The sequence below is a fragment of the Geotrypetes seraphini genome, chromosome 7, assembly GCF_902459505.1.
Source record: "Geotrypetes seraphini chromosome 7, aGeoSer1.1, whole genome shotgun sequence".
NCBI classification, from domain to species: Eukaryota; Metazoa; Chordata; class Amphibia; order Gymnophiona; family Dermophiidae; genus Geotrypetes; species Geotrypetes seraphini.
This window is the reverse complement of record NC_047090.1, coordinates 93,422,193-93,449,250: the sequence shown is the minus strand read 5'-3', so window position 1 is coordinate 93,449,250 and position 27,058 is coordinate 93,422,193. Positions and strand designations below refer to the sequence as shown.

At 44.7% G+C, this 27,058-nt stretch overlaps 1 protein-coding gene across 6 annotated transcripts in view; it reads right to left on the bottom strand.

Moving 5' to 3' along the window:
* Positions 1-27,058, bottom strand: part of TTC6 (tetratricopeptide repeat domain 6) — a 302,423-nt gene that overhangs the window by 158,340 nt on the left and 117,025 nt on the right. For all 6 annotated transcript variants that reach the window (XM_033953436.1, XM_033953440.1, XM_033953437.1 and 3 more), the window contains 3 exons: positions 16,613-16,742; positions 13,529-13,704; positions 8,324-8,460 (listed from right to left, as the gene is read on the bottom strand). In XM_033953436.1, coding sequence (XP_033809327.1) covers positions 8,324-8,460; positions 13,529-13,704; positions 16,613-16,742 — 443 coding nt within the window. The remainder of the gene's footprint in view (positions 1-8,323; positions 8,461-13,528; positions 13,705-16,612; positions 16,743-27,058) is intronic.

The window sequence follows — 27,058 nt, the reverse complement described above, 5'->3', positions numbered from 1 at the left end:
CTACTTAGAAACATAGAAACATAGAAATAGACGGAAGATAAGGGCCCACAGCCCATCTAGTCTGCCCACCTTAATGTCCCTCCCCTACCTTTGCCCTGTGAATAGATCCCATGTGCCGATCCCATTTGGCCTTAAAATCAGGCACGCTGCTGGCCTCAGCAGCGTGCCTGATTTGTTTAGCACTAGAGGCTGGACTACAAAAGCTTTAGCCTTCGAACCTATACCAACCTATATCGCATGGTCTAGAATCCCAGGACCTGACAAATTCCTTCGCCCCCACCGACTCGTTCGTGATGTCACAGAAACGGGTCCTTTCCCCATCCCCGTGATCAATACTTCCCGCCATCCACCCAGACCAACACACAATAGAAAATGATCCCTAAAAAACTGACAACGCACGGAAACCCTCGTCCCTCCCAGGCACCTACCTGAACATTCGCTCGGTTATAAATAAGGCCCAACTCTTCAAAGATTGGCTGGAAGAAACCCACTTAGACATTGTACTCCTAACCGAAACATGGCTCTTCTCCAACCAGGATGCCATCATAGGGGATATTCTCCCACCACATTACAAAATCATCCCCCTCGCAAGAAACTCCAAAAGGGGAGGTGGCCTGGCCATCATTCTCCATGACCACTTTCACTTCCAAATCCTAGATTCCAAACTAACCAATGACCTGGAAATCCTCACCTGCAAAATCTCCAAAATTGACCACATTGATAATCTTATCGTCACGCTATTCTACATACCCCCTAACAAATGGAATCTAGCAAAAGAAGACTTCTACGAATTCCTTCTCACGAACTCGGCAGCCGGCACCCACAATCGCTTAGCAGGAGACATCAATCTACACCTTGAACAAGAAGAGAACCCCAATGTTGCAGACCCATTCTCCTTCCTCACATCGTTAGGCTTCACCAAGCCCCCCCATACCACAACACACAATAAAGGTCACCAGCTTGGCCTGATCACTTTCCTTTCCAACATCTCCACCACTCCCAACATAAGCCTCACAGACCAAACTTGGTCTAACACCCCCTGGTCTGACCACCTCCTGTGTCATTTCGAACTAGCATGGCTCAAACAACAACCAAACAGGAAGCCCACGCCCAATCACACAAAGACGATGACCTAGACAAGAGGAAAAATTAATCCAGCAGATTTCTGGTCACATTACACCCCCACTTCCAATCCCGACCCCGACCCCAACTTCCATCTAGACTGGAAAAACTTCAGCGACCAAGTCCTAAATACCATCGCCCCCCTAAGACTTCGCAAGAAAATACCTCGGCCCTCAAACAGCTGGTTTGATGCGGATCTCTTAGCCATAAAACGCGAAGTACGGAAACTAGAAAGGACATGGCGTAAATCAGGGACTGACAACGATAGACTCAATTGGCGACTGAAAGTCTATGCATACAAAAGATTGATCAATGAAAAACGCAGTAAACATTACTCCCAACTAATTAACTCCCCTTCTCTAAACAGTAAAGCACTGTTTAGAATAGTCAACTCCCTGCTAGAAACAGATTCACACAAACGTTCCAGCTCAGACCTCCCGCCCTCCGCCACAATCCAAAATCGTCTCTTATAACTCCCAGCCCCGAGCCAATATTCAACCTTCCTGCAGCAGACACAGTAGGTTCAACAACAGACATGATCTGGAGTTCCTTCGAAAGCCCAGACTGGAACCTTTTTCTCAAACTCTACTCAAAATACGCTAACTCCAACTTCTTATTAGACAATTGCCCACCCACCATCATGAAATCTGCCCCCCCTCTTTTAAAGTCGAACTCTTCAACTGGGTCTCACTATGCCTGTCCACTGGTCACTTCCCGACCGATCTTGGCCACATTCTTGTATCCCCTATCCCCAAAAATAACAAGGAACCCAACTCCTCCACCACCAACTACAGACCCATCGCCAACATACCACTCTTCCAAAAACTCATGGAATGCCTAATTAACCATGACTTCATGAACTACCTAGAAAAGTTCAACATCCTTCATGACTCCCAATCCGGCTTCCGCACAAACCACAGCAAAGAAACTGTTTTAGCTGCCTTGACCAATTACCTCCTCCACCTGTTCTCACTGGGCAAAAGTGCCCTAGTACTCCAATTCGACCTGAGCAGTGCCTTCGACCTGGTCGACCACGATATTCTGCTCAGCTGCCTTGACTCCATCGGCATCACCGGCCAAGTTCTAAACTGGTTCTCAAGCTTCCTTACTAACCGTACTTACCAGGTCCACAGCAACGGAACGTTCTCCCATTACTGGCGCAATCCCTGTGGAGTCCCACAAGGCTCCCCCCTTTCCCCCTCCCTTTTCAACATTTACTTGGCCCCTCTGGCACGGACACTAGCCGACTCAAACTTAAAATCATTCATATACGCAGACGACATCACCATTATCATTCCCCTAACTTCATTCACACAACAGACGGAACAACTCACCTCTTCTATCCTCACCAAGCTAGAACTATGGACCTCACAATTCAAATTAAAATTGAACACCGAAAAAACCAAAATTTTTCTGGCAAGTCCTACCCACAAACTAACAAACACTTCCCTGAAATTGAACGGCCTAAACTACCCAATCAACCCCACCATAAAAATCCTTGGAGTCCTCCTAGACAGAAGCTTGACCTTCGAAGATCATACCAGTGCCCAGATCAAAAAATGCTTCTGCTCCCTCTGGAAACTGCGCACCATTAAACGTCACTTCGACCACCTTTCCTTTCGTCTTCTGGTCCAATCACTAATCTTAAGCATACTGGACTATTGTAACATCATATACCTGGGATCCTATAAAAACACCATCAAACGTCTAAGAATAGTCCAAAACGCTGCCGTCCGCTTCATCTTCGACCTCAAAAAATATGACTATGTCAGCCCCTACTACACTAAACTCCACTGGCTGCCGGTAGAGGCAAGGATCATCTTTAAATTCACCTGCCTCTGCTTCAAAACCCTAGCAGGCTCTTCACCAATCTACCTATCTGAGCATCTAGAAATTGCAGGCCCCTCTCGTACACGAAACACTTACCTGTTTTCCTTTCCTTCCCTGAAGGGCTGCCTCTACAAGAAATTCCTCGATAGATCCCTAGCATTCCAAGCGGGCAAATGGAACAAATGCCTTACAACCCTCATCTCCAATTCCCCCACCTATCTAATGTTCAGGAAGTCAATCAAAACTTACCTTTTTGACAAATTCCTCTAACTTCTCCCCCCTCTTCCCTGCCACCTCCTCTAACCCCAACTTACCCCAGTCTCTCCGACTCCCATCTTTTTAGCCACTAAATGGCTTAGCAAAATGGATCACTCAATCCAGCTAACCATCCCGTCTTCGTTACTCCTCATTCTAAATGCCTCTGCTCTACCTTATTGAACATCGCTATATGTAACATCGCCGTATGTAACACTGCCTTATATATCACCGCTGTATGTAACTCACAGCAAATGTATCTTCATTTCAAATGTAACTTTGCTGTAATAATAACTTCACTGTAAATGTAGCATCGCTGAAAATGTAACTGTAAGGATTGTTAGTGGCCCCCACAATATATGGTTGGTGGGGTCACTTGAGAGGCGCCCTTACAAATGCTAGGTCCCAGGTTCAGTTCCCTCACAGAAGATTCACCAGGAATAGAATCCAATAAGAAACACAGCCAGAGGTGATTGCATAAAGAATATATTATAGAAATAGGCTTACAGAAAAGCAATATTTATAAGCATTACAATTAAGCATTACAATTAATTAGAGAGCAAAACAGTTTCCCTGCCTTACAGAGTTCAGAGGCAAAGAGACAGAGAGTTTGAAATTCTAAGGAGAGCCAGAGAGAGAGAGAAAGGGGGATGGGGGTCATGGTTTAAGTTTCGGGTTCCATAGATAAAGAGAAGGATAGACAGAGAGATAGACAGAGAAAGAGATAGTTCAAGAGAAACAAGAGAGGACCAGAATGCCAAGAGCCAAGAGAGGGGGGTGATGCTGCGAGGGGGCTTTTATAATTTGGAAACTTATTCTAAAAACCAGAATCTATTGAGATTCAATAGAAGTTAAATCTCCCCCCTCCTTCATAGACAGGAGTAAAATAGGCTATAGTCATATGTAATTTCCAGTCTATCTCTGACAATAAGAACATAAGAAACGCCTTCACCGGATCAGACCAAGGTCCATCTAGTCTGGCGATCCGCACACGCGGAGGCCCATTTAGGTGCTCCTTGTTGGAGACCCGGATTTCCCGTATCCCTCAATATGATTTGCAAGAAGGTGTGCATCCAACTTGCGTTTGAAACCCAGAACAGTATTCTCTGCCACCACCTCCTCCGGGAGAGCATTCCAAGCGCCCACCACTCTTTGTGTGAAACAGAACTTCCTGACATTTGTCCTGAACCTGCTGCCATTCAGTTTCAGGCTATGACCTCTTGTCCGTGACACATCTGTAAATGTCAGTAATGCTGCTTCCTGGTCAATTTGGTCAAATCCTTTTAATATTTTAAAAGTCTCTATCAGATCCCCACGTAGTCTTCTTTTTTCGAGGGTGAACAGTCCCAGTTTTCCGAGGCGTTCCTTGTAGCTTAAATTCTCCATGCCTTTGACTAGTTTCGTGGCTCGCCTCTGCACCCTCTCCAACAGAATTTTATCCTTCATAAGGTATGGAGACCAGTGTTGGACACAGTATTCTAAGTGTGGTCTGACCATTGTTCTGTAAAGTGGCATTATAACATCTTCCGACCTACTCGTGATCCCTTTCTTAATCATACCTAACATCCTATTTGCTTTCTTCGCCGCCGCCGCACATTGAGCCGACGGCTTTAGGGTTCTGTCTATCAGAACCCCCAAATCCCTTTCTTGTTCGCATTTGGCTAATGTCACCCCTGACATCTTGTAATCATGTTCTTTGTTTTTCTTTCCCAGATGCATCACCTTGCATTTGTCTATGTTAAAATTCATCTGCCACTTTATCGCCCACATTTCCAGCTGATTTAGATCCTTTTGAAGATCCTCACAGTCCCTTTGAGAGCCAACCGTCCGACATAGTTTTGTATCATCTGCAAACTTGATTATATTGCATGATGTTTCCTCTTCCAGGTCATTTATAAAAATATTGAACAAGATGGGCCCAAGAACCGAGCCCTGGGGCAAGCCGCTGGTCACCTTTTCCCAGTCCGAGAATTTCCCATTTATGGTTACCCTCTGCGTTCTGTTCTCTAGCCAATTTCCGATCCATCCGTGCACTTCTCCTCCTATTCCATGACTTAGTAGTTTACTCATAAGCCTTGCGTGCGGAACCTTGTCAAACGCTTTTTGGAAGTCCAAGTAAATTATGTCCACTGAATCTCCACTATCTATTTGCTTGTTCACCTTCTCAAAGAATTGAAGTAAATTTGTCAAACATGACCTCCCTTTCCTGAAGCCGTGTTGACTAGCTCTCATTAGGTTGTGCTTTTCCAAGTGTTGTACAATGCTGTCTTTAATTAGTGCTTTGATTATCTTCCCAGGAACCGATGTGAGACTCACCGGTCTGTTGTTTCCTGGTTCACCTCTTGATCCTTTTTTGAAAATTGGGATGACATTTGCTATCCTCCAGTCGTCTGATATTTGCCCGGTCCTAATTGACATATTAGCTACGGATTGTAATAGTTTCTGATTAACTTTAGTTATCTGTGCATCTGGACCCATTGTCCTAAGCACCCTCTTAATCAGACATTAACACCTTTTAGCTAATCATGATTTAATCAGGGCTACTTAAAACAGTCTCCCTGCCTTCAGGGTCTATCTGCATTCACATGCCAGAGTCAGATTGATATAATTTCCCATAGGCCTTCGCTGACATTAGTTATGCCAACTGAAAATGCTGACTGCTAGCAATAGCTATGCTGACATGCTGACAGTAAAGGCTGTCTAGTGAATAGTTTATTTGTTTTTGCTATACTGCTTTTACTAACCTGTAGGTCACAGAGATGTATGGACTATACAATAGTGGGAAAAGGACTTCATTTTCAACAAGAAATATTAATTGAGAGAAGAGTTTAAAGAACTGAAAACAAGCAAACACAAAAAAACCCAACAACATACAACCACAGTCAATGAGCAATAGTCAATCGCAAAGATATCAATCACCAGCCCCTCCATACGCTTACCCAAACAACCACGTTTTTAAGTTGTACTAAGGTGAAAACTATTTATGTAGCTTCTACATATGTAAATGTGCTATCTCTGGCTGGGACAAAAATGCATGGAATCTTCGTCTAGTAACAATGAAACTTGGACCGATTTGTTATCATTTCAGAAAAAGTTAAATATTTATCTATTTCAGATGGCATTTCCTAAATGAGAGTAACCAACTCAGATGTATTGAAAACCAATGTAAGTAAATTATACACTTTCAATTGGAGACTGTTGAGATAAAAAGATGATACAGTAATGCAGAGATAATGGAAAGCCAGAAAGGCTCAGTGTTTAGCTCAAAAAGAAGGAAAAAGCCTCAGAATGGGCCCTCCCACCACCACAAAGGTGGATATACTAGGTGGTTGAGCGGTAACCTCGCAGGCAAAACCTTCGTTTAAAAATGAGCACTGCAATACTTGAGCATAAACCGTGCTTCACATACAAAATGTCCAGACAGAGGAAAAAATTCCACTTATCTTAGATGCTGATCGGCACACCAACGGAGGCCAGCGTTTCACTGATGTAGCCTGTCGGTGAAAAGCTGGCCTCCGTTGGTGTGCCGATCAGCATCTAAGATAAGTGGAATTTGTTCCTCTGTCTGGACATTTTGTATGTGAAGCACGGTTTATGCTCAAGTGTTGCAGTGCTCATTTTTAAACGAAGGTTTTGCCTGCGAGGTTACCGCTCAACCACCTAGTATATCCACCTTTGTGGTGGTGGGAGGGCCCGTTCTGAGGCTTTTTCCTTCTTTTTGAGCTAAACACTGAGCCTTACTGGCTTTCCATTATCTCTGCATTACTGTATCATCTTTTTATCTCAACAGTCTCCAATTGAAAGTGTATAGTTTACTTATTTCCTAAATGGGATACATCTCAGAACTAAGAGAAAGGAGCTAAGAGAAATCCTAGCAGGACTTCTTACGGATATATTTAATAGATCTTTAGAGACAGGAGAGGTTCCACAGGATTGGAGATGAGCGGATATAGGTTCCCTTCAGAAAAGTGGGGACAGGGAAGAAGTGGGAAACTATACGCTGGTAAGCCTCACATCAGTGGTAGGAAAAATAATGGAGTTGCTGCTGAAGGAAAAGGAGAAATTAGATTTTACCTGCAAATTTTCTTTCTTTTAGTCCCCCCAGACCGGCCCAGACAGGTGAGTTTATACTCTTCTGCCAGAAGGTGGAGACTGAGAACACAACTTAATTCTAGCAGTAGTACAAGTAGGCTGTACAGTCCCCCTTAGGATCAGTCTGTTCTCCGTCTCCAGCAGGTGGAGGCAATAAGCTTGTGTAGTCCTGTTTTGCCTTTAGTTAGAAATTGTTGGAGAGGATAGGCAGTGGCCTTTTCTAGCCCTTTCTTGTCCGGATGGAGGTTGGGTCCCACAGGGGGTCCCTTTTTTCCTCAGGGGTGTCACACTCAGGTAGCTAAGTTTATTTACATTTTAATATACTGACCATCATCGTGTATCTGGCCGGTTTATAAAGCTAAAAACATTAAAATTAATTTAAGAATGGGGGTAAAAAGAAAAGGTTGGACATTGAATAGATGAATACGATGATGTACGCAAGTTTGAGGGAAAGGGGGAAGGAAAGTTTGTAATTATATCATTAAATAAAAATAAATGAGGGGAAGAGGGAGGAAGAAAAGACACCAGGAAGGGGGGGTCGCTTCATTGTCAGTGGTGCCTCAGCTATATGCCTTGCCTGAGGGCACCGAGAGCCAGTGGGGTATGCTCCTTTTAAAAAAAAAAAAAAGATTTTGCTGCCACTCTGAAGGGAAGTTTTTCCCTTCTCTAGCTGACTGGATGTGTAATTTGGGCCTGCCAACAAAAGAAAACGTAACTTTTTACTGAAGTTTAGTGGACCAAAAAGGATTTTCAAAAAGTTTATCAAAGCAAGACAAAAAGCAATTTTTCTGCATTCACAGTCATTTAAAGAATTGACCTTTTATAAACTTTGCTACAGATCGTAAACTTAATATGCCACAAAATGCTAGAGACTTTCACATCATTAGCCTTTCCAACAGAAAAGGCAAGCAATAAGGAGAAATAATAGACCAATTCACATAGCCTATGACACATTTACTTCTTAACTGGCTATTATGTCTTGATGATTCACTGAGAACAACATTTATCAAAATAAGATGGTTACCTGACTTGTCCGTGGTTGGGGTTCTGTTTAATCACAGCTGTAAAATCAGCGGTTGCTATATTCCAGTTTGAATTTTCAAAGTGATACATCCCATGTCTCATTAAAGCATCTGTTCTTCTAGGATTCAACTTGATACACTAAATTAAGAGAAAGAAAAATGCTAATATGATGTTCTGTTTTCATTCTGTTACACAAGAAAGAAAAAAGAGCTGGAACAGGGTCACTAACAGTCTTGTTATTTGACTGGCCTGGTCACATCTGGTTTGGTGTTAGGAAAAAGAAAGGAACTTCATAGCTTTCCAATCCCTAGACTACTAGGAGATCTTATAATCCTAGATATCAGCCAACATCTTACAATAGACAATATTCTCAACCTCTCTCTTCTAGGCCTCCTCCACAGAAGTGTCCCAGACAATAACGGTCCCAGAAACAACAAACTCAGCCTCTGCAAAAATCTACTTAGTCTTTTGACTCCCTCTTCCAGAGACTAGTTATCATTCTACCATTCCACCCTCCTCTGCATCCCATCAGAGGTCGCCTTACTCATTATCACCATTGTTGGACCCTGATCACCATTGACAGCTGGATCCTAAAGGTCATAAAAGAAGGCTATGCTCTTCGTCTTCATGAAGATCCTCCACACAGACCTCCAAGAAAGTATTCTTTCAATTCTCAGCAGACCTCCCTTCTTCAACAAGTCTCGGCCCTTCTGCAGCTGAATGCCATCAAACCAGTACCCCCTCATACCAAGAAGACCGGAGGACTGCACCAAATCCTTAACCTCTTAGCCCTCAACAAGTATGTAGTTAAAGAGAAATTTTGCATGCTATCCCTAGGCAGTGTCTATTCCCTCTCAGAGAATGACTGGCTTTGCTCTCTGGAATTCAAGGAAGCATATACACACATTCCCATTCTTCCAGCCCACAGACAATATCTCCACTTTCAGATGGGAACACATCATCTCCAATGCAGGGTGCTACCATTTGGTCTAGCATCAGTACTCAGAGTATTCACAAAGTGTTTAGTTGTAGTAGATGTAACACTATGGCTTTCATGTGTTCCCCTATTTGGATGACTGATTAATAAAAGCATCCTCACCTCAAGCGGCTCAAATAACCTTGTCCTCAACCTATTAGAACTTCTGGGATTTGTGATCAACAACCAAAAATCCCATCTCCAACCAACACAAACACTGGAATTTGTAGGAGCACTGCTAGATATGACTCAGACTCGCGCTTCCCTCCCTCAGCAGAGACTCGACAGTCTTATTCATCTTTGCAACTAGATGTCTGCTCAACCATCACAGCATGTGAGATGATGGCCTCCACAGTACATGCTACTCCATTTGCCCATCTTCATCTCAGGAATCCCCAATGGACTCTTGCTTCCCAATGGTCTCGGGCCTCAGATCCTTTCTCCCATCAACTCAAAGTCACCTCACTTTATCAATCTCTGCAGTGGTGGCTCATCCCAACAAACCTCTCTAGGAGCCTTATTTTTCATGTTGTCCCACATCAGAAGATGTTAATGATAGATGCGTCCATGTCTGGATGGAGAGTTCACCTAGACCAGGGCTGCCCAAGTCCGGTCCTTGAGATCTACTGGCAGGCCAGGTTTTCAGGATATTCACGATGAATATGCATGAGAGAGATTTGCCTGTACTGCCTTCTTGGTATGCAAATCTCTCTCATGCATGTTCATTGTGGATATCCTGAAAAACTGGCCTGCCAGCAGATCTCAAGGACCGGGCTTGGGCAGCCCTGACCTAGACAGCCTTTGTACGCAAGGAACTTGGTCCACTCAAGAAAAATCCTTCCACATTAAACTTCTAGAGCTGCAAGCAATTTGCTGAGCACTCCATACATTTCAGGATCAATCAATCAAGTGATCATGATGCACACAGACAATCAAGTCACTATGTACATAATATGTCAACAAGCAAGAGGACATGGGATCTCGCCTCCTTTGCCAAGAAGCAACTCAAATTTGGCCATTCCACGAACATCTTTCTCAAAGCCTTATACCTAGCAGGCAAACAGAATGTACTTGTAGACAAGCCAAACAGATTCTTTTAGCCTCATGAGTGGTCCCTGAACATTAAGACATTACAACAAATCTTCTCAATTTTGGGAACCCCTCAAATAGATCTGTTTGCGTCTCCCATCAATTACAAACTTCTGCAAGATGTTAGAATCCATCATATCCATCATATCCACTCAACTCTCATCCTACCTAGAAAGATTCTCTATTCTCCAACCCCACCAATTCAGCTTAAGACCCAACTTCAGCACCGAATCCCTATTAGCCTCACTAATCTCTAAGGTTCAACAACTTCATTCTCGCAACAAATTCGCTGTACTTCTACAATTCGACCTCTCCGCAGCTTTCGACGTCGTCCATCATGATATCCTAATCTTCCAACTCTCTGAAATTGGCATAAGTTCCACAGTCCTAGACTGGTTCTCGAAATTCCTACGCTTACACTCCTACACCGTTAACATAAACGGTACCTCATCCCCTCCCTGAAAGCCGATATGTGGAGTCCTGCAAGGCTCACCCCTCTCTCCTATCCTTTTCAATATTTACATGTCCTCTTTGAAACTCCTTCATCTATCCCCCCTGGAAACTCTCTACACCTATGCTGACGATATCCTCATCCTCCTTGAGACCGACTCGAACCTCACTAACCTCGCTGAGAACATATCCGCATGTATAATGAACCTTCAATTCTGGGCACATTCTGTACAAATGAAATTGAACGAGTCCAAAACAAAACTACTTTGGCTCGGCCCAATATTAGGTCATTTACCCACCTCCATCCCATTATCTTCCGGCTCCACTCTTCAGCTTGAGTTTTCAAGCAAAGTCCTTGGCATCATCATAGACTCCTCTCTCTCCTTCAATGACCATCTCAACTTCTTGGTAAAAAAATGCTTCTTTAGTCTTCATATGCTGAGAAAAGTGAGATCGTACTTTCATCATTCTCACTTCGTCGTCCTTGTTCAATCCACCATCCTCTCTAGACTGGATTATTGCAATTCCATCTATTTAAGCCTAACTAAAAAAAAACTCCATAGACTTCAGCTAATCCAGAACGCCGCAGCCAAGCTTATTTTCGCTAAAGGCAAGTTCGACCTCGTCTCCCCACTCCTGTCCAAACTTCAATGGCTCCCAGTTCACTCCAGAGTCCTCTTTAAATGTGCCTGTTTAGCTTTCAAGATCCTATATGGCATCCTTCCTCCCGTTATCCCACTCTTCTGGAACTCCTCTAACCCTAATTCCACTAGATCCTCCCAAAAACTGAAACTATCATTCCCCTCTGCAAAAGGTATATCCCATGTAGGAAAACTAGGAACATCCCTCCCCTTTAGAACCACAGAACTCTGGAACAACCTCACATCCCCGCTCAGAATTTCAAGCTCCCTCCAATCCTTCCGCAAACACCTGAAAACTTGGCTCTTTTCAAAAATCTAACACCTCCCACTCTTTGGTACCCTGTCCCTCTTTATCTTCCTAGCTCCTTTCCTATAACCCTTCATTGTAGCTCCTTTTCAACCTAACCCTGTAAACCGTGCCGAGCTCTACGCTTGTGGAGATGGTGCGGTATACAAACCTAAGGTTTAGTTTAGTTAGTTTAGTTTAGTTTCTGCAGTTTTGCTCCAGACTATACTCGCCACATTGTTTGGAATCCAGTGCCTTCCTGATAGACTGGACAGACAGATTTCTCTATGCCTATCCTCCAATACCCTTAATAGGGAAACTTTTATTCAAAATGAAATGGAAATCGGCTTTTGTGTTTCTCATTGCTCTGTGAATGCCCAGACAACCCTAGTTCCCTCTTCTACATCAACTCAGTGCCAGGGAACCCATTTCTCTGCAGATTTACCCAACTCTCATTACTCAGAATGAAGGGTCCCTACTTCACCCAAATCTACAATCTAGATCTCATAGCCTGGTTCCTCTCTCCCAGTGACTAAATGATTTCCATCTTTCTGCTCCAGTATCAGCTATCATAAACGCTGCCAGTAAATATTCACACAACGTTGCTACCACTTCAAGTGGACTCGCTTCACGATATAGTGTAAACAGCATTCTTTACTTCCAGATACGTGTTCCCTGTCATCAGTATTGGATTTCTTTTACATCTCTCCCTCCTGCCATGCCGAACCCCCTCCCCCCCACCATGGCAATGAAATGACAAGAGGGATGCCCACTCTCTCCTGCCATCAAAGGCCCACCCCGCACCAGGCACCCCCCTAAACATCCCTTACCCTCCCCATTTCCCAACCGAAAAAAGGCAGGAAGGATGCCCACTCCCTCCTGCCACCGGAGATCCCAGGATACAAGAGGAAGGAGTCTAAGGCCCTGATTGGTCTGTCATTTTGAATTGGCGGGCCTACAAGCGGGACAGACTGTGTCCCTCCTAGTCCAACTTCTCTAAAAAGGGTTCGGAGAGTGGGGGTAGGGGTTCTGGGGACCTCTGGTGGGCATCCTGCCTGACTTTTTTTGAGGGGGGGAGAAAGGGGTAGGGTAGGGAATGTTTGGGGGGTGCCTGGTGCGGGAGTGGGCCTTTGGTGGCAGGAGGGAGTAGGCATCCCTCCTACCAATTTTCTTTGCGGAGGGCTGGGTTCAGCAAGGCAGGAGGAAGTGGGCATTCCTCCTGCTGTTTCACTGCAGTGGGGGTAGGAGAGTTACCATGGCAGGAGGGTGTGGGCACTCTCCTGTCAATTTTCTTTCACGAGGGGGGGGCAGCATGGCAGGAGGAAATGGGCATTTCTCCTGCTGTTTTCGCTGGCACAGGGGGGTGATTTTTTTTCTAATGGGGCAGATATTGTATATGTGCCCATTTTAAAAAAAGGTTAGACAGATAAGCAACTGTTGACCAGTCACTTTGTTTTTGGATCACTAAAAACGATCACTTTTTTAGTGCATTGGGAAGCCATGTTAAAGCATCAATCACTCTACTAGTTTACATGGCATTTTAATATTAGTCAGCTTATTTGCATGGTCGGATCAGGGAATGAGTGATCATTTAGAAAACCAGGCGGTGACCTGTTTTCTGCATCAGGTCAGTAAATGCAATCGTCGCTAAAGCAGGTTTAGTGACGATCGCTGGCTTTAGTGCATCTGGGCCTGTGTTTTCTTTTTCTACAGAAAAATTAGACTTGTATACCAATATACAATATAATCTTTAACAGATAATACCTGGACATAATCATCCATTGCCAAAAGATCTTCCTCTATCTTTTCGTAGACTTCGGCCCGTCTGAAGTAAATGTCATCATCTGCAGGCTTACATCTGATAGCCTCACTGTAATTTAGGATGGCAGCTGTGTAATCACCATAACCCTTGTAGATTTCAGCCTTTGACTTATAAGCATCTGCAGTGATGAAGCAGAAAAGTCAATCTTGAAAATGATTTTTTATTAGTCAATTAGCATATCAACTTTTTTGAGAGTGATCCTCTGACAAAATAAATTAGGATGTTCCATACAAGTGTCATTAGTGGCTTAGGGAACAATTTTCAAAAGGGATTCTCCACAGGTATTTAAAATAAATAAGATGAGAGGAAATGAAAGGAAGGGAAAAGGCCTGGATGCTAAGTCGCAGCTGGATTTATAAAAAGAGGAATTGTCAGGGTGCAGTGCATTGAAATGTGGACAAGGAGAACATAAGTATGTGAACTATATTATCTTGGGTTTTTTTCTCTACTACAGTAAAAAGGCATTTGCATGCCCTTCTGCAGATTTTTCTTGCATTCTAGGGCCATTTTTACCACAACTGGAAATGGAAAAATTGTCAAAAAAAAAAGATGCAAATGGAAGAAAAGATAGCCAATATGGTAAAATTGGGGGACAAAACATTTTTTAGATATATAAGTGATAGGAAGAAGTGTCAAAATGGAATTTTGGCTCAAGGGTGAAGGGGACAAATATGCTGAAACTGATAAGGAGAAAGCTGAACTGCTTAACAATTATTTAAGTTATATGTTCACAGAAGAAAGATCGCAGGTAGGACCACAGAAAACAAATGCAAATGGGAATGGATGTGTGGTAGGCTAGGAGATTTTCTCAGAAGACTGTTTGTGAGGAGCTAGCTAAATTAAAAATAGACAAAGTGATTGGGCCTCTGCATGGTATAGTCTCCTAGAATAGGTGGTGGAGACAAAGACTGTGTCTGAATTCAAGAAAGCATGGAACAAGTTTGTGGGATCTCTTAGGGAGAGGAGGAGATAGTGGATGCTGCAGATGGGCCATTTGGCCTTTCATTTGCCATCATGATTCTATGTTGGAATCCTGTCAGGTACCTGTGACCTGGATTGGCCATTGTTCGAAAAAGGATACTGGACTTGATGGACCTTTGATCTGACTCAGTATGGCAGTTCCTCTGATCTAACTGTAAGAAAACTAAGGATTTATTTACCATTTTATGAATTTCTTATTCTGCCTACTTTATACATTAATACAGGGGTGCCCAAATGGTCGATCGCAATCAACCAGTAGATTGCAAAGGCAACACGAGTCGATCGCATTGCCTTTGCGATCTTTTTCTCATTGCTGCTTCCCAAGCCAGGCCTGGTGCGTACAAGCACCGGACTCACATGACTTCACCTCTTACGTCAATTCTGACATCGGAGACGAAGTTCTGGGACAGCCAATCGTTGCCTGGCTGGCCTGGAACTTCCTCCCCGACGTTAGAATTGATGTTGGAGGTGAAGTCTTGTGGGCCCGGTGCTTGTACGCACCAGGCCTGGCTCGGGGAAGCAGCAGGGAGAAATTGGTGTGGTGACTTTGGGGAGGGGAAGAATCAGGGAAGTGGAGAAATCAGCATGATGGCTTGGGGGGGCAGGGGAAGAGAGAAAGAAAGACAGGCAAGCAGGGGAGAGAGAAAGAAAGGCAGAAAGAAAGAGGGGGGGACAGGGGGAGAGAGAAAGAAAGACAGGCAGGCAGGGGGAGAGAGAAAGAAAGTTAAAAAGAATGGAGCAGGGGGAGAGAGAGAGAAAGAAAGGCAGAAAGAAAGAGGGGGGCAAGGGGAGAGAGAAAGAAATACAGGCAGGTAGGGGGAGAGAGAAAGAAAGGCAGAAAGAAAGAAATATTGGCTTTACAGAAGAAGGAAGTGCAATCAGAGACTCATGAAATCACCAGACAAAAAGGTAGGAAAAATGATTTTATTTTCAATTTAGTGATCACAATGTGTCCGTTTTGAGAATTTATATCTGCTGTCTATACTTTGCACTATGGCTCCCTTTTACTAAACCGTGATAGTGGTTTTTAGTGCAGGGAGCCTATGCGTGTCGGGAGCTGCGAGGGGCATTCAGCGCAGCTCCCTGTGCTAAAAACCGTTATTGAGGTTAGTAAAAGAGGAGGGGGTATATTTGTCTATTTTTGTATAGTTGTTACTGAGGTGACATTGCATATTTTAAAGTTATCTGCCTTGACCTCTGAAAAAAAAAAACGAATACAAATGATAATTAATATTTTCTCTGCTTCCAGTGTGCTTTGTGTTTTTTAAAATTTTATTGTTGGTAGATCATTTTGACTTGGTCATTTTAAAAGAAGCTTGCAAGCCAAAAAAGTGTGGGCACTCCTGCATTAATGTGTTGCACGAAACATCAGATTGTATAATTTAAACTCTTATTATTGATTATGAAAAATACAGTTTTCAGTTAAATAAATGTATTGTGGTAAAAATATATAAATCTCATATTGCATCTAGGGTTCACACAATTTCTTAGCACTGTACATATTTCTTTTATGCAAGAAACAGAGTTGGCTTAACCATTGGGCCAGGTGAGGCTCTGGTCCAGGACACCAGTGATTAAGGATGTCAAATTTAACTGTAGGTCACTGATAGCAGCAGCATGACAGGCTGCCTTTTGCCAGCCCCTAGGGCCTAGGGTCTTCTCTCTGATTCGTCCTGACTCCTCTGAAGCAATTTACTGTAAACAGGACGCAGCACATGGAAGACCCAATGGTTGGCTGAAGGTAGGCTGTCATGCTGCTGCTGTCACCAGCAACTGACAAACTTACAGGGCATGGGGAGATGAGAGAGGTGAGGGAATAATGCTGGACACATGAGGAAGGGTACAGAGGAGATGGAAAAAGATTGAATTATGGGGGAAGAGATGCTGGCCCCGGGAGAAGGAAATGCTGGCCCAAGGGAGGGAGAGATACTGAACTACATGGGGAGGGAGGGGTGCTGGAAGTGATGGAATGGGAAGGGTGTTGGCAAAGCAAGTTGGTCAGGGGGCAATAATCCCTTAAGCCAGTATCATGTGTGATGATATACCTGCATGATTTGTGTTGTAGTTAGTTATAAAATTCAGGTCAGCCAAGGCATCTGCAGTTTGTCCATGTAAAACAAAAATTAAATGCCTGTGCCAATAAGCATCAAGCAGCATTGGTTCTAAGCATATAGCCTATATCAGGAAAAGAAAAGAAAATACAAAAATATTAACGTACAGTCAAAAACAAAATTGCAATCATGTTGTGATGGAAAAAATAAGCACAAAGCACAAAATATCATTATGGCACGAAATACAGTAGGGGCTCATAATAAAATTTTAAAAAACATCCAAAAAGTGGCCTAAATCGGTACTTGGACGATCAAAAAGCCAGATCGTCCAAGTACCAATAATTAAAGTTGGTTTAAGACTTATCTAAAACCAGCTTAGGCCTTTCCCCTGCCTCTAAATACCTAGAGCGAAAAGAGGCTTTTTTAGAGGAGGGGAAAGGGCGGAAGGTGGGCGGACCAAGACTTAACAGCAAGTATAACCAAAACCTTTAATCTTTAAGTGCCAAAAAGGGGCCGCTGAACTGATCGTGGCTGCCGCGATCAGCTCAGCGGCCCCGGCAACCTGTCCATCCCCCACCAAAACGATTGCGGCTTGAGAGATGCCTCATCTCCCCTGCCGCAATCGCAATCACCCCCGAACTGCTGTGATTTGTGGCAGTTAGGGGGATCGCAATTGCAGCAGGAGAGATAGCCAATCTCTCCTGCCGTGAACCACCTCCCCCACACAATATCAGCAGGAGGAAGCCCAACCTCTCCTGCTGAAGCACAACCCCCCACCCCCAAACCAATACCGTCAGGAGGGAGCCCAACCCCTCCTGCCGAGGCGTGATCCCCCTACCCCCCTAAAATATGGGCAGGAGGGATTCCAGATCCTCCTACATGGCACACACACACGAAACCCCCGATCGGCCCCCCAATCCCCGATCGCACCTCCCCAAACCCCGTGAGCCCACGACCCTTCCCCCACCCCCACCCCGGACATCCCCCCTCCCCCCACACTTACCGTTAGTTGGCCGGCAGACGGATCCCAAGCCTGTCCGCCCAGCAGGCCCGCCATCCTCTGAATGGTGGGCCATAGGGCCTGATTGGGCCAGGCGCCTAAAGCCTCACCCACAGGAGGGGCCTTAGGCGCCTGGGCCAACCGGAATTGGGCATCTCTCCTGCCGCAGGTCACGGCAGTTCAGGGGTGGGGGCAATCATGACAGGGGAGATAAGCCATCTCTCCTGCCACGATCGTTGCCGGGGGGTGGGGGGTGGATTCTGTAACCGGTGTTGTTTTTGATAGACGCCAGTTACAGAATCCAGCTTTTAGGCGAAGGACTGGCCCCTCCTTCACCTAAAAGGTATTGTTTTGGCCATTTGGGACTCATCTGCTTTGATTTTCCCAATAAAAATCTTGCCGCTGCATTTTGTACTATTTGGATCTGCCTGAACATGAACTTTAGAATGCCCAGCAGGATTGCATTGCAGTAGTCAAAGATTGAGAGTACCAGGGATATGATGTTGGACATTGCCTGATGGGTTAGGTAAGGTTTTAGTTTTCTAACCCAATATAGTTTGTCACAGGCATTTTTCATGATGCATTGGATTTATATTGTCATATCTAGGTTTCTCACTTCCTCTATGGCTGATTTTATGTTGTTGTTCAGAGTTAGTTGGTAACTTGAGCTGTTTTCACCCCATTTGTTGATTAGAAGTAGTTCTGTTTCTTCCTTGTTGGCTACTAGGCACTTGTTTAGAACCATCTGAAGATTTTCTCTAGATTTTCTGTTTAGTCTTCAAGTCCTGTTTCTTCATTGGGAAGATTAGTTGAACGTTGTCTGTATAGATGTAACATTCCTATCCTAGATTTCTGATTAATTTACCCAGTGGTTGGAACATAAGAACTGCCGCTGCTGGGTCAGACCAGTGGTCCATCGTGCCCAGCAGTCCGCTCCCACAGTGGCCCACAGGTCAAAGATCAGCACCCTAACAGAGACCAGCCCTACCTACGTATGTTCTAGTTCCTCAGGAACTTGTCTAACTTTGTCTTGAATCCCTGGATGGTGACATTGCTGATCCTTGTGGTACTCCTATGTTTGTTTCTTTCCAGTTGCTTGTATTTCCCTGCCATTCTACTCTTGTTAGTCTATGTGACAAAAAGAACTCTATCCATTCCATGACTTTTCCTTTAAGATCTAATTCTCTGCATCTTGATTTTAGCAGTGTGTGATGGATTAGGTCGAAGGATGCTGAGAGGTCCAAGAATCCCCTTTTGCAGAGGAATTCTCCTTTCGCAGAGTGTTTGAGGTAGTGCTGCCCGATTTCCGATTCAAATCAATTCACCGATTCACTTTGGGTGAATCGATTCGAATCGATGTGTATTTTTAAAAATCGGCCTCTCCGATTTGGGGCCCAACCTCCCCGTGCCCAGCTGTCATCGCGCTCACGAATCCTGCCACTCAAAACATTTTTTTTTTTAAAACCCTCTCCCCGGCTTGTGGATTCGGCCTGACTTGGCACAGCCTGAAGTTGTGTTTGACTCCGGTAAAGAAAGTCAATTCGCTTCTGCAGCCTCAGAGCCTCTGCTAGGCCGTCCCGCCTCCAAGGAAGAAGGAAGTTGCATCATCAGAAATGGAACGGCCTAGCAGAGGCTCAGAGGCTGCAGAAGCGAATTGACTCGCTAAAGCTACGGAAGGAGAGAGCGGTGCAGCTGCTAATACAGGCTAGTGTTACGGGGAGGGTTTGAAAAATCGCCTGGTTTTTTTTCTTTTGTACTTTCTTTACCGGAGTCAAACACAACTTCAGGCTGTGCCGAGTCAGGCCGAATCCACAAGCCGGTGAGAGCCGATGAGAGCCTGTTAATCGGGAGGGGGGCGTGGTGCTGATGGACCTGGGAGACAAGAGGGAGGGGAGCTGATAGGAGTGAGGAGAGGAGGGAGTGATGCTGCTAGACCTGGGAGGTGAGTGGATAAGGTACTGCTTCTAGTCAGAGGAGAGGGAAAGGGAAGCGAGAGGAGCCCTGCTAGTCGGAGAGGAGAGGTGCTGCAGCTAGTTGGTGGGGGAAATGGAAGTAGAGGGGAGGGGGAGGTACTGTTGGAGCTGAGTGGAGGAGGGAGGTGAGAGGGAAAGGTGCTGCTGGATTGGGAACAGAGGAGAGTGCTGCCGGACTTAAAATGGAAGAGGGAAAGCTGCAGCAAGACTGAGGGGAGAGCAGTGGAGGAAGAGAGTGGATGGGAAAGGGAGGAGAGCAGTGGAGGAGGAGGGGGATAGCAGTGGAAGAGGAGAGTAAGAGGGGAAGGGGGAAGAGAAATGCTGTTGCTGCACCCAATTGGGGAGAGAGGGAAGGAGGGATAAGGAAGCCCAGGAAGGGAGAGGAGAGGAAAGAGATGCCAAGACCATGGGAGGGAGGGAAAGGAAAGGCAATACTAGACCATGGAGGGAGAGATGTCAGGGAATGGGGGGGGGGGGATGCCAGACCAGGGGAAAGGAATGGAAATGGAAGGGGAGGACATAGATGGAAGATGATGGTTAGCACGAAGAAAGACGAAAGAAGCGTCTTATCAGAAGACAGCCAGACAGCAAAAGGTAGAAAATCATTTTCTGTTTTGTGATTACAATATGTCAGATTTGAAAAGTGTATCCTGCCAGAGCTGGTGTTAGACCGCAAACATGACCTAGGATTTAACAGAGAGAGAAAAAGTCATTTTTGTTTCTTTATTTTAGTTACACCACAGCGCCAGTGTGGGTAGGAGAGGGCAAAGGGGGTGTAGAAGCTATAAAAGAAATCCACCAAGATGTTTGAAAAAAAACACCAAATTGGGCAGGAAAATCGAATCAAATCGAAAAACCAATTCAATAGGCTGAATCGAATCGAATCAAAATTATTTTTCCTGAATCGGGCAGCACTAGTTTGAAGACTGAGGGTTAAATTCACTAAAATCAGTGATCGTCGCTAAACCTATTTTCGTAGGTTTAGCAACGATCGCTGCTAACCGACCCAATTCACTAAATGGCCCACCGCATGTTTTTCCTCTCGATCACCCATTATCCGATCCAATTATCCCATTATCCGATCCAATCCAACCCATGCAAATTAGTAAAACCCCAGACAAAATAGCCAGGCGACTGATTCACTTACATCGCTTGGCTATTTAGCATCGGTTTTTACCGATCCTAAAACTCGATTGCTGTAGACCTGCCGGTAACTGTGTTACTGACAGGTCTGCCTGGGGCTTTTTTCATTTATTTTTCAATGGCACAGATATTTTGCGTGTATTACACACACAAAATATCTGTCCCATAAAAAAAATCCCCCACTGCTGCCCCTCTCCCAATGCCCCCTTCGACAATCGAGCCCCCCCAGGCACGGCAACCCACCTAAACCTAAAACAAATGCAGGAGAAATGTCCGCTCCCTCCTGCCATGAAGGACCTCCCTCCTACCCTCCCTCCCCCCCAAAAGGCAGGAGGGATGCCCACTCCCTCCTGCCACCGGAGGCCCCTCCCCATCCAGGCCTACATGGCCCATACCTTAAAATTTGGGAACAAGAGATACTGAAAACACCTCCTGCTCCTCCTCTCTCGCAGATGACACTGGGCCTTAGGTCCCTCCCCGGTACATCATGTGATGCATGAGGAGGGACCTAAGGCCCTAATTGGCTCAGATGCCTTGGGCTCCTCCCTTGGGAGGGGCATGAGATATCTGAGCCAATCAGGGACTTCCTTAGGAAGGAGCCTAAAGAAGTCCCTGATTGGCCAATCAGGCCCCAATCAAGGACTTCCTTAGACTCCTTCCTAAGGAAGTCCCTTATTGGCTCAGATGCCTCAGGCCCTTCCCAAGGGAGGAGCCCGGGATGTCTGAGTCAATCAGGGCCTTATACCCCCTCCCTGTGCATTACATGATGCACTGGGGAGGGGCATAAGGCCCAATGTCATTGGCAAGAAAGGAGGAGCAGATGTTTTCAGTACCTCCTGCTCCCAACTTTTAAGGTACGGGGCACAGGGGCCTGAAGGTTGAGAGTACCTTCATGGCAGGAGGGAGTGGGCATCCCTCCTGTCTTTTTCTTCAGGGGAGGGTAGGGGGAGGTCTTTCCTGGCAGGAAGGAATGGGCATCCTTCCTGCCATCTTTTTGGAGTTCGGGGGGATGGGAACTTGGGGATGCTAGCGAGGTGGGGGGCTTTTTTTTAACATAGAAACATGACGACAGATAAAGGCCAAATGACCCATCTAGTCTGCCCATCTGCAGTAACCATTATCTCATTCTCTCATATCTCTATTCCAGGCCCTCTTGAATTCAGACACAGTCTCTATCTCCACCACCTCTTCTGGAAGACTATTCCATGCATCTACTCCGGAGCCTATCACCTCTTAACTTCAACCTATGCTCTCTCATTGCAGTTTCTTTTTAAATGAAAGAGACTCGATTCATGTACATTTACATTACGTAGGTATTTAAACGTCTTTATCATATCTCCCTTCTCCCGCCTTTCCTCAAAAGTATACAGATTGAGATCACACACCATTTTAGTAGCCTTCCTCTGGACTTCCTCCATCCTTTTGAAAGTGCAGCCTCCAGAATTGTACACAAAATTCTAAATGAGGTCTCACCAGAGTCTTATAGAGGGGCATCAATACCTCCTTTTTCATACTGGCCATATCTCTCCCTATGCAACTTAGCATCCTTCTATCTTTTGCCGTCACCTTTTCAACCTGTTTGGCCACCTTAAATTTATCACATACAATCACACTCAAATCCCGCTCTTCTGTCGTGCACATAATTTCTTCACCCCCTAAACCAGGGGTGTCCAACCTGCGGCCCCGTGAAGTACTTTGTGCAGCCCCGGTCGAGGGCGATGCAGTGTTTTCCTCTGCTGCCCCCGGGTGTTTACCGTCTTGCCGGCTCCCTCCTCTGTCTTGTTGCAACGTTTGCGCGTTTGTGCAGCCCCAGAAACATTTATTTCGGCCAATGCATCCCACGGAAGCCAAAAGGTTGGACACCCCTGCCCTAAACTGTACCGTTCCCTCGGGGTTTTTGCAGCCCAAATGCATGACCTTGCATCTCTTAGCATTAAATTTTAGCTGCCAAATTTCAGACCATTCTTCGCCAGGTCTTTTTCATGTTATTCACACCATCCGGTGTGTCTACTCTATTGCAGATTTTGGTATCATCAGCAAAGAGGCAAATCTCACCCGACAACCCTTCAGCAATATCATTTATAAAAATGTTAAATGTGCCTTGAGACACACCACTGGTAACATCATTTTCTTCAGAGCGATCTCCATTAATCACTACCCTCTGTTGGCTTCCACTCAACCAGTTCCTGACCCAGCCCGTGACTGAAGGCACTCAGTTTATTTATTAGACCTCTGTGTGGAACACTGTCATAGGCTTTGCTAAAATCTAAATACACCACATTTAGCACACATCCTCTGTGCCATTAAAAAAAAAAAAAAATCAGAAGCCCTAACAGCAGTAATAGGAGGCTGCTTTCCCTGTCACTGCTGTTAAGGCTCCACGCATATGTCAGTCGCTCACTGAGCGATTGAATCGGTTGCAAATCATTTGCATGCAAATCATTTGCATGCAAACTTGATAGTGAATCAATCGCTGTTGGAGAATCGGCCAGAAAATTGGCCAACAGCGATTGAGTCGCTATCTTTAGTGAATCTAGCCATGATTCCTGTACTGTTACTGACTGGGCCTGGACTAGCTTTGATGCATTTTCTAGGAAGTCTGATACTTGTTGGCAAGCCAATTTGTCTATTAATTTAGATATCCACAGTTAGTTTGCTACTGGTCTGTAGTTGGAGAGATCTTCAAGGTCTTTTTCTTTGTTTTTTGGAATGAGCTTGATGATTGAGAGTTTCCATTTAAGAGGGAACTCTCAGAACTGTAGTGATTTATTGATCAGATCTATGAGGTAGGTGAGTCCTGGGCCTTCAAATTCTATTATAGGGTGTATTGGGCATATGTCAATGAATGGTGGGTCTGGTTTCACTCTTCTCAGTAGTTTCTTCACCTGGTTCTCTGCAATTGGTCCAAACTCTTCCATTGTGTCTCCTGTATCCCTCGTATGTTTGTATATAGATATGTTATTATTTAGGCTGTTGTCTTTCTGTAACCTCTTTATTTTCTCTGAAGTTGCTGAATTCTATGCTCATTAGGGAGCATTTGGTGATGATTTCTTTTTGGGTTTTCTCTAGCAAACCATTTACTACTTGGTATAGGGTTTTTGTAGCATTTCCAGCTTTGAGGATATTTTTTGAGAGGAATTCTTTCTTTTCTTATCTTCCTGATGTAGATTCTGTTGACTCTAATCCAGGTTTTTCTAGCTTCCTCATCCTCATAAGATTTATTCTATTTCATTTTGAGTCTTCTTTTCTCTCTTTTAAGCTTCATGATTTCTTCTAATGGGGTGAAGCCGTCATAAGAACATAAGAATAGCTTTACTGTGTCAGATCAATGGTCAATCAAACCCAGTAGCCCATTCTCACAGTGGCCAATCCAGGTCACAAGCACCTGGCCAAAACCCGAAGAGTAGCAACATTCCATGTTACTGATCCAGGGCAAGCAGAGGCTTCCCCCATGTCTTAATAACAGACTATGGACTTTTCCTCCAGGAATTTGTCCAAACCTTTCATAAAACCAGCTACGCTATCCACTTTTACCACAACCTCTGGCAACGTGTTCCAGAGCATAACTATTCTCTGAGTGAAAAAAATTATTTCCTCCTATTGGTTTTAAAAGTATTTCCCTGCAATTTCATCGAGTGTCCCCTAGTCTTTATAATTTTTGACAGAGTAGAAAATCGATCCACTTGTACCCGTTCTACTCCACTCAGGATTCTGTAGACTTCAATCATATCTCCACTCAGCCATCTGTTTTCCAACCTGAAGAGCCCTAACCTCTTTAGTCTTTCCTCATACGAGAGGAGTTCCATCCCTTTATCAGCTTGGTAGCTCTTCTATGAACCTTTTCTAGAACCGATATATCTTTCTTGAAATAAAACCAGAACTGAATGCAATACTCCAGGTGAGGTCACAACATGGAGTGATACAGAGGCATTATAATATCCTTAGTCTTGTTAACCATCCCTTTTTTAATAATTCCTAGAATCTTGTTTGCTTTTTTGGCTGCCGCCACACATTGGGTGGAAGGTTTCATCGTATTGTCTACAATGACACCCAGATCCCTTTCTTGGGTGCTAACCCCCAAGGTAGACCCTAGTATCCGGTAACGATTTGGGTTATTCTTCTCAATATGCATCACTTGCATTTGTCCACATTAAATTTCATCTGCCACTTGGACACCCAGTCTTCCAATTTCCTAAGGTCTGCCTTCAATGTTTCACAATCCGCATAAGTTTTAATAACTTTGAACAGTTTAGTGTCATCTACAAATTTAATCACCTCACTCATCATTCCAATTTCCAGATCATTTATAAATAAGTTAAATAGCACTGGTCCCAGTACTGATCCCTGCGGCTCTCCACTGTTTACTCTCCTCCATTGAGAAAAATGACCATTTAACCATATTTAACCACAGATAATTTAGCGACAGGTTACAGATCACTAACAGCAGGTCAGCAATTTCATGTTTGAGTTCCTTTAGTACCCTGGGATGTATACCATCTGGTCCAGGTGATTTATCACTTTTTAACTTGTCTTTCCTTTTGTATGGCTTTGTACTTTTAATAGAGCTACCTCTTCTAGACTACAATCTAGTGCCTCATACCAGTGTCTCACCCGTTCTGTAAGGTCAGTGATCTGTTTTTATTTCTCTGAGGTGCATCTCCAGTGATTTTGAATCTGGTGTTATGAATCCTATTCTTGGTTTTGTTTCAAATGTTTTTGATTTATTCCTACTTTCCAGTTGTCTTATCCCAAGTATATTAGGTGGCAGTCTGACCATAACACTTTGAAAGATTTGGGGTTGTAGTCTCCTATATCTTCCTCTCTGCCAAACAGTACATCTAAAAGTGTGTTCTTCTGTGAATGTTTTTTCCTTCACTGTTTGGTGTAGTCCTAGCCTTCCATTTGTTGGACTATCTGTTGGGCATTTTGGCATGCTGGGTCATCTACATGCCGCTGCTGGGTCAAACCAGTGATCCATCCTGCCCAGCAGTCTGCTCACGCGGCAGCCCTCAGGTCAAAGACTAGTGCTCTAAAATTAGTCCAGCCTCACCTGCGTACGTCCCAGTTTAGCAGGAACTTGTCCAACTTTGTCTTGAATCCCTGGAGGGTGTTTTCCCCTATAACAGACTCCGGAAAAGCATTCCAGGTGTCTAACACTCTCTGGGTGAAGAAGAACTTCCTTACGTTCGTACGGAATCTATCCACTTTCAGCTTTAGAGAGTGCCTTCTCGTTCTTCCTACCTTGGAGAGGGTGAACAATCTGTTTTTATCTACTAAGTCTATTCCCTTCAGTATCTTGAACGTTTCGATCATGTCCCCTCTCAGTCTCCTCTTTTCAAGGGAGAAGAGGCCCAGTTTCTCCAATCTCTCACTGAACGGCAACTTCTCCAGCCCCTTAACCATTTCAGTCACTCTTCTCTGGACCCTTTCGAGTAATACCGTGTCCTTCTTCAAGTACGGTGACCAGTGCTGGACGCAGTACTCCAGATGAGGGCGCACCATGGCCCGGTACAGCGGCATGATAACCTTCTCCAATCTGTTTGTGATCCCCTTCTTTATCATACCTAGCATTCTGTACGCCCTTTTTGCAGCCACCACGCATTGCACGGACGGCTTCATAAGAACATAAGAAGTTGCCTCCACTGGGTCAGACCAGAGGTCCATCTCGCCCAGCGGTCCGCACCCGCGGCGGCCCATCAGGTCCACGACCTGTGAAGTGGTTTCTGAACACCTCTACAACCTACCTCAAGTTCTATCTGTACCCCTCTATCCCCTTATCCTCCAGGAACCTATCCAAACCCTCCTTGAACCCTTGTACAGAGTTCTGGCCTATCACATCCTCTGGAAGTGCGTTCCATGTGTCCACCACCCTCTGGGTAAAAAAGAACTTCCTAGCATTTGTTCTAAACCTGTCCCCTTTCAATTTCTTCGAGTGACCCCTAGTGTTTGTGGCTCCCCACAGTTTGAAGAATCTGTCCTTATTTACTTTCTCTATGCCCTTTAGGATTTTGAAGGTTTCTATCATGTCCCCTCTAAGTCTCCTCTTCTCCAGGGAGAACAGACCCAGCATTTTTAACCTGTCAGCGTATGAAAAATTTTCCATACCTTTTATCAGTTTAGTCGCCCTCCTCTGCACTCCCTCGAGTACCGCCATGTCCTTCTTGTGGTACGGCGCCCAGTACTGTACACAGTACTCCAGGTGCGGGCGCATCGACTTGTTGATCAGAACTCCCAAGTCTCTTTCCTGGGAGGTCTCTCCAAGTACCGCACAGGACATCCTGTATTCATGCATGAGATTTTTGTTACCAACATGCATCACTTTAC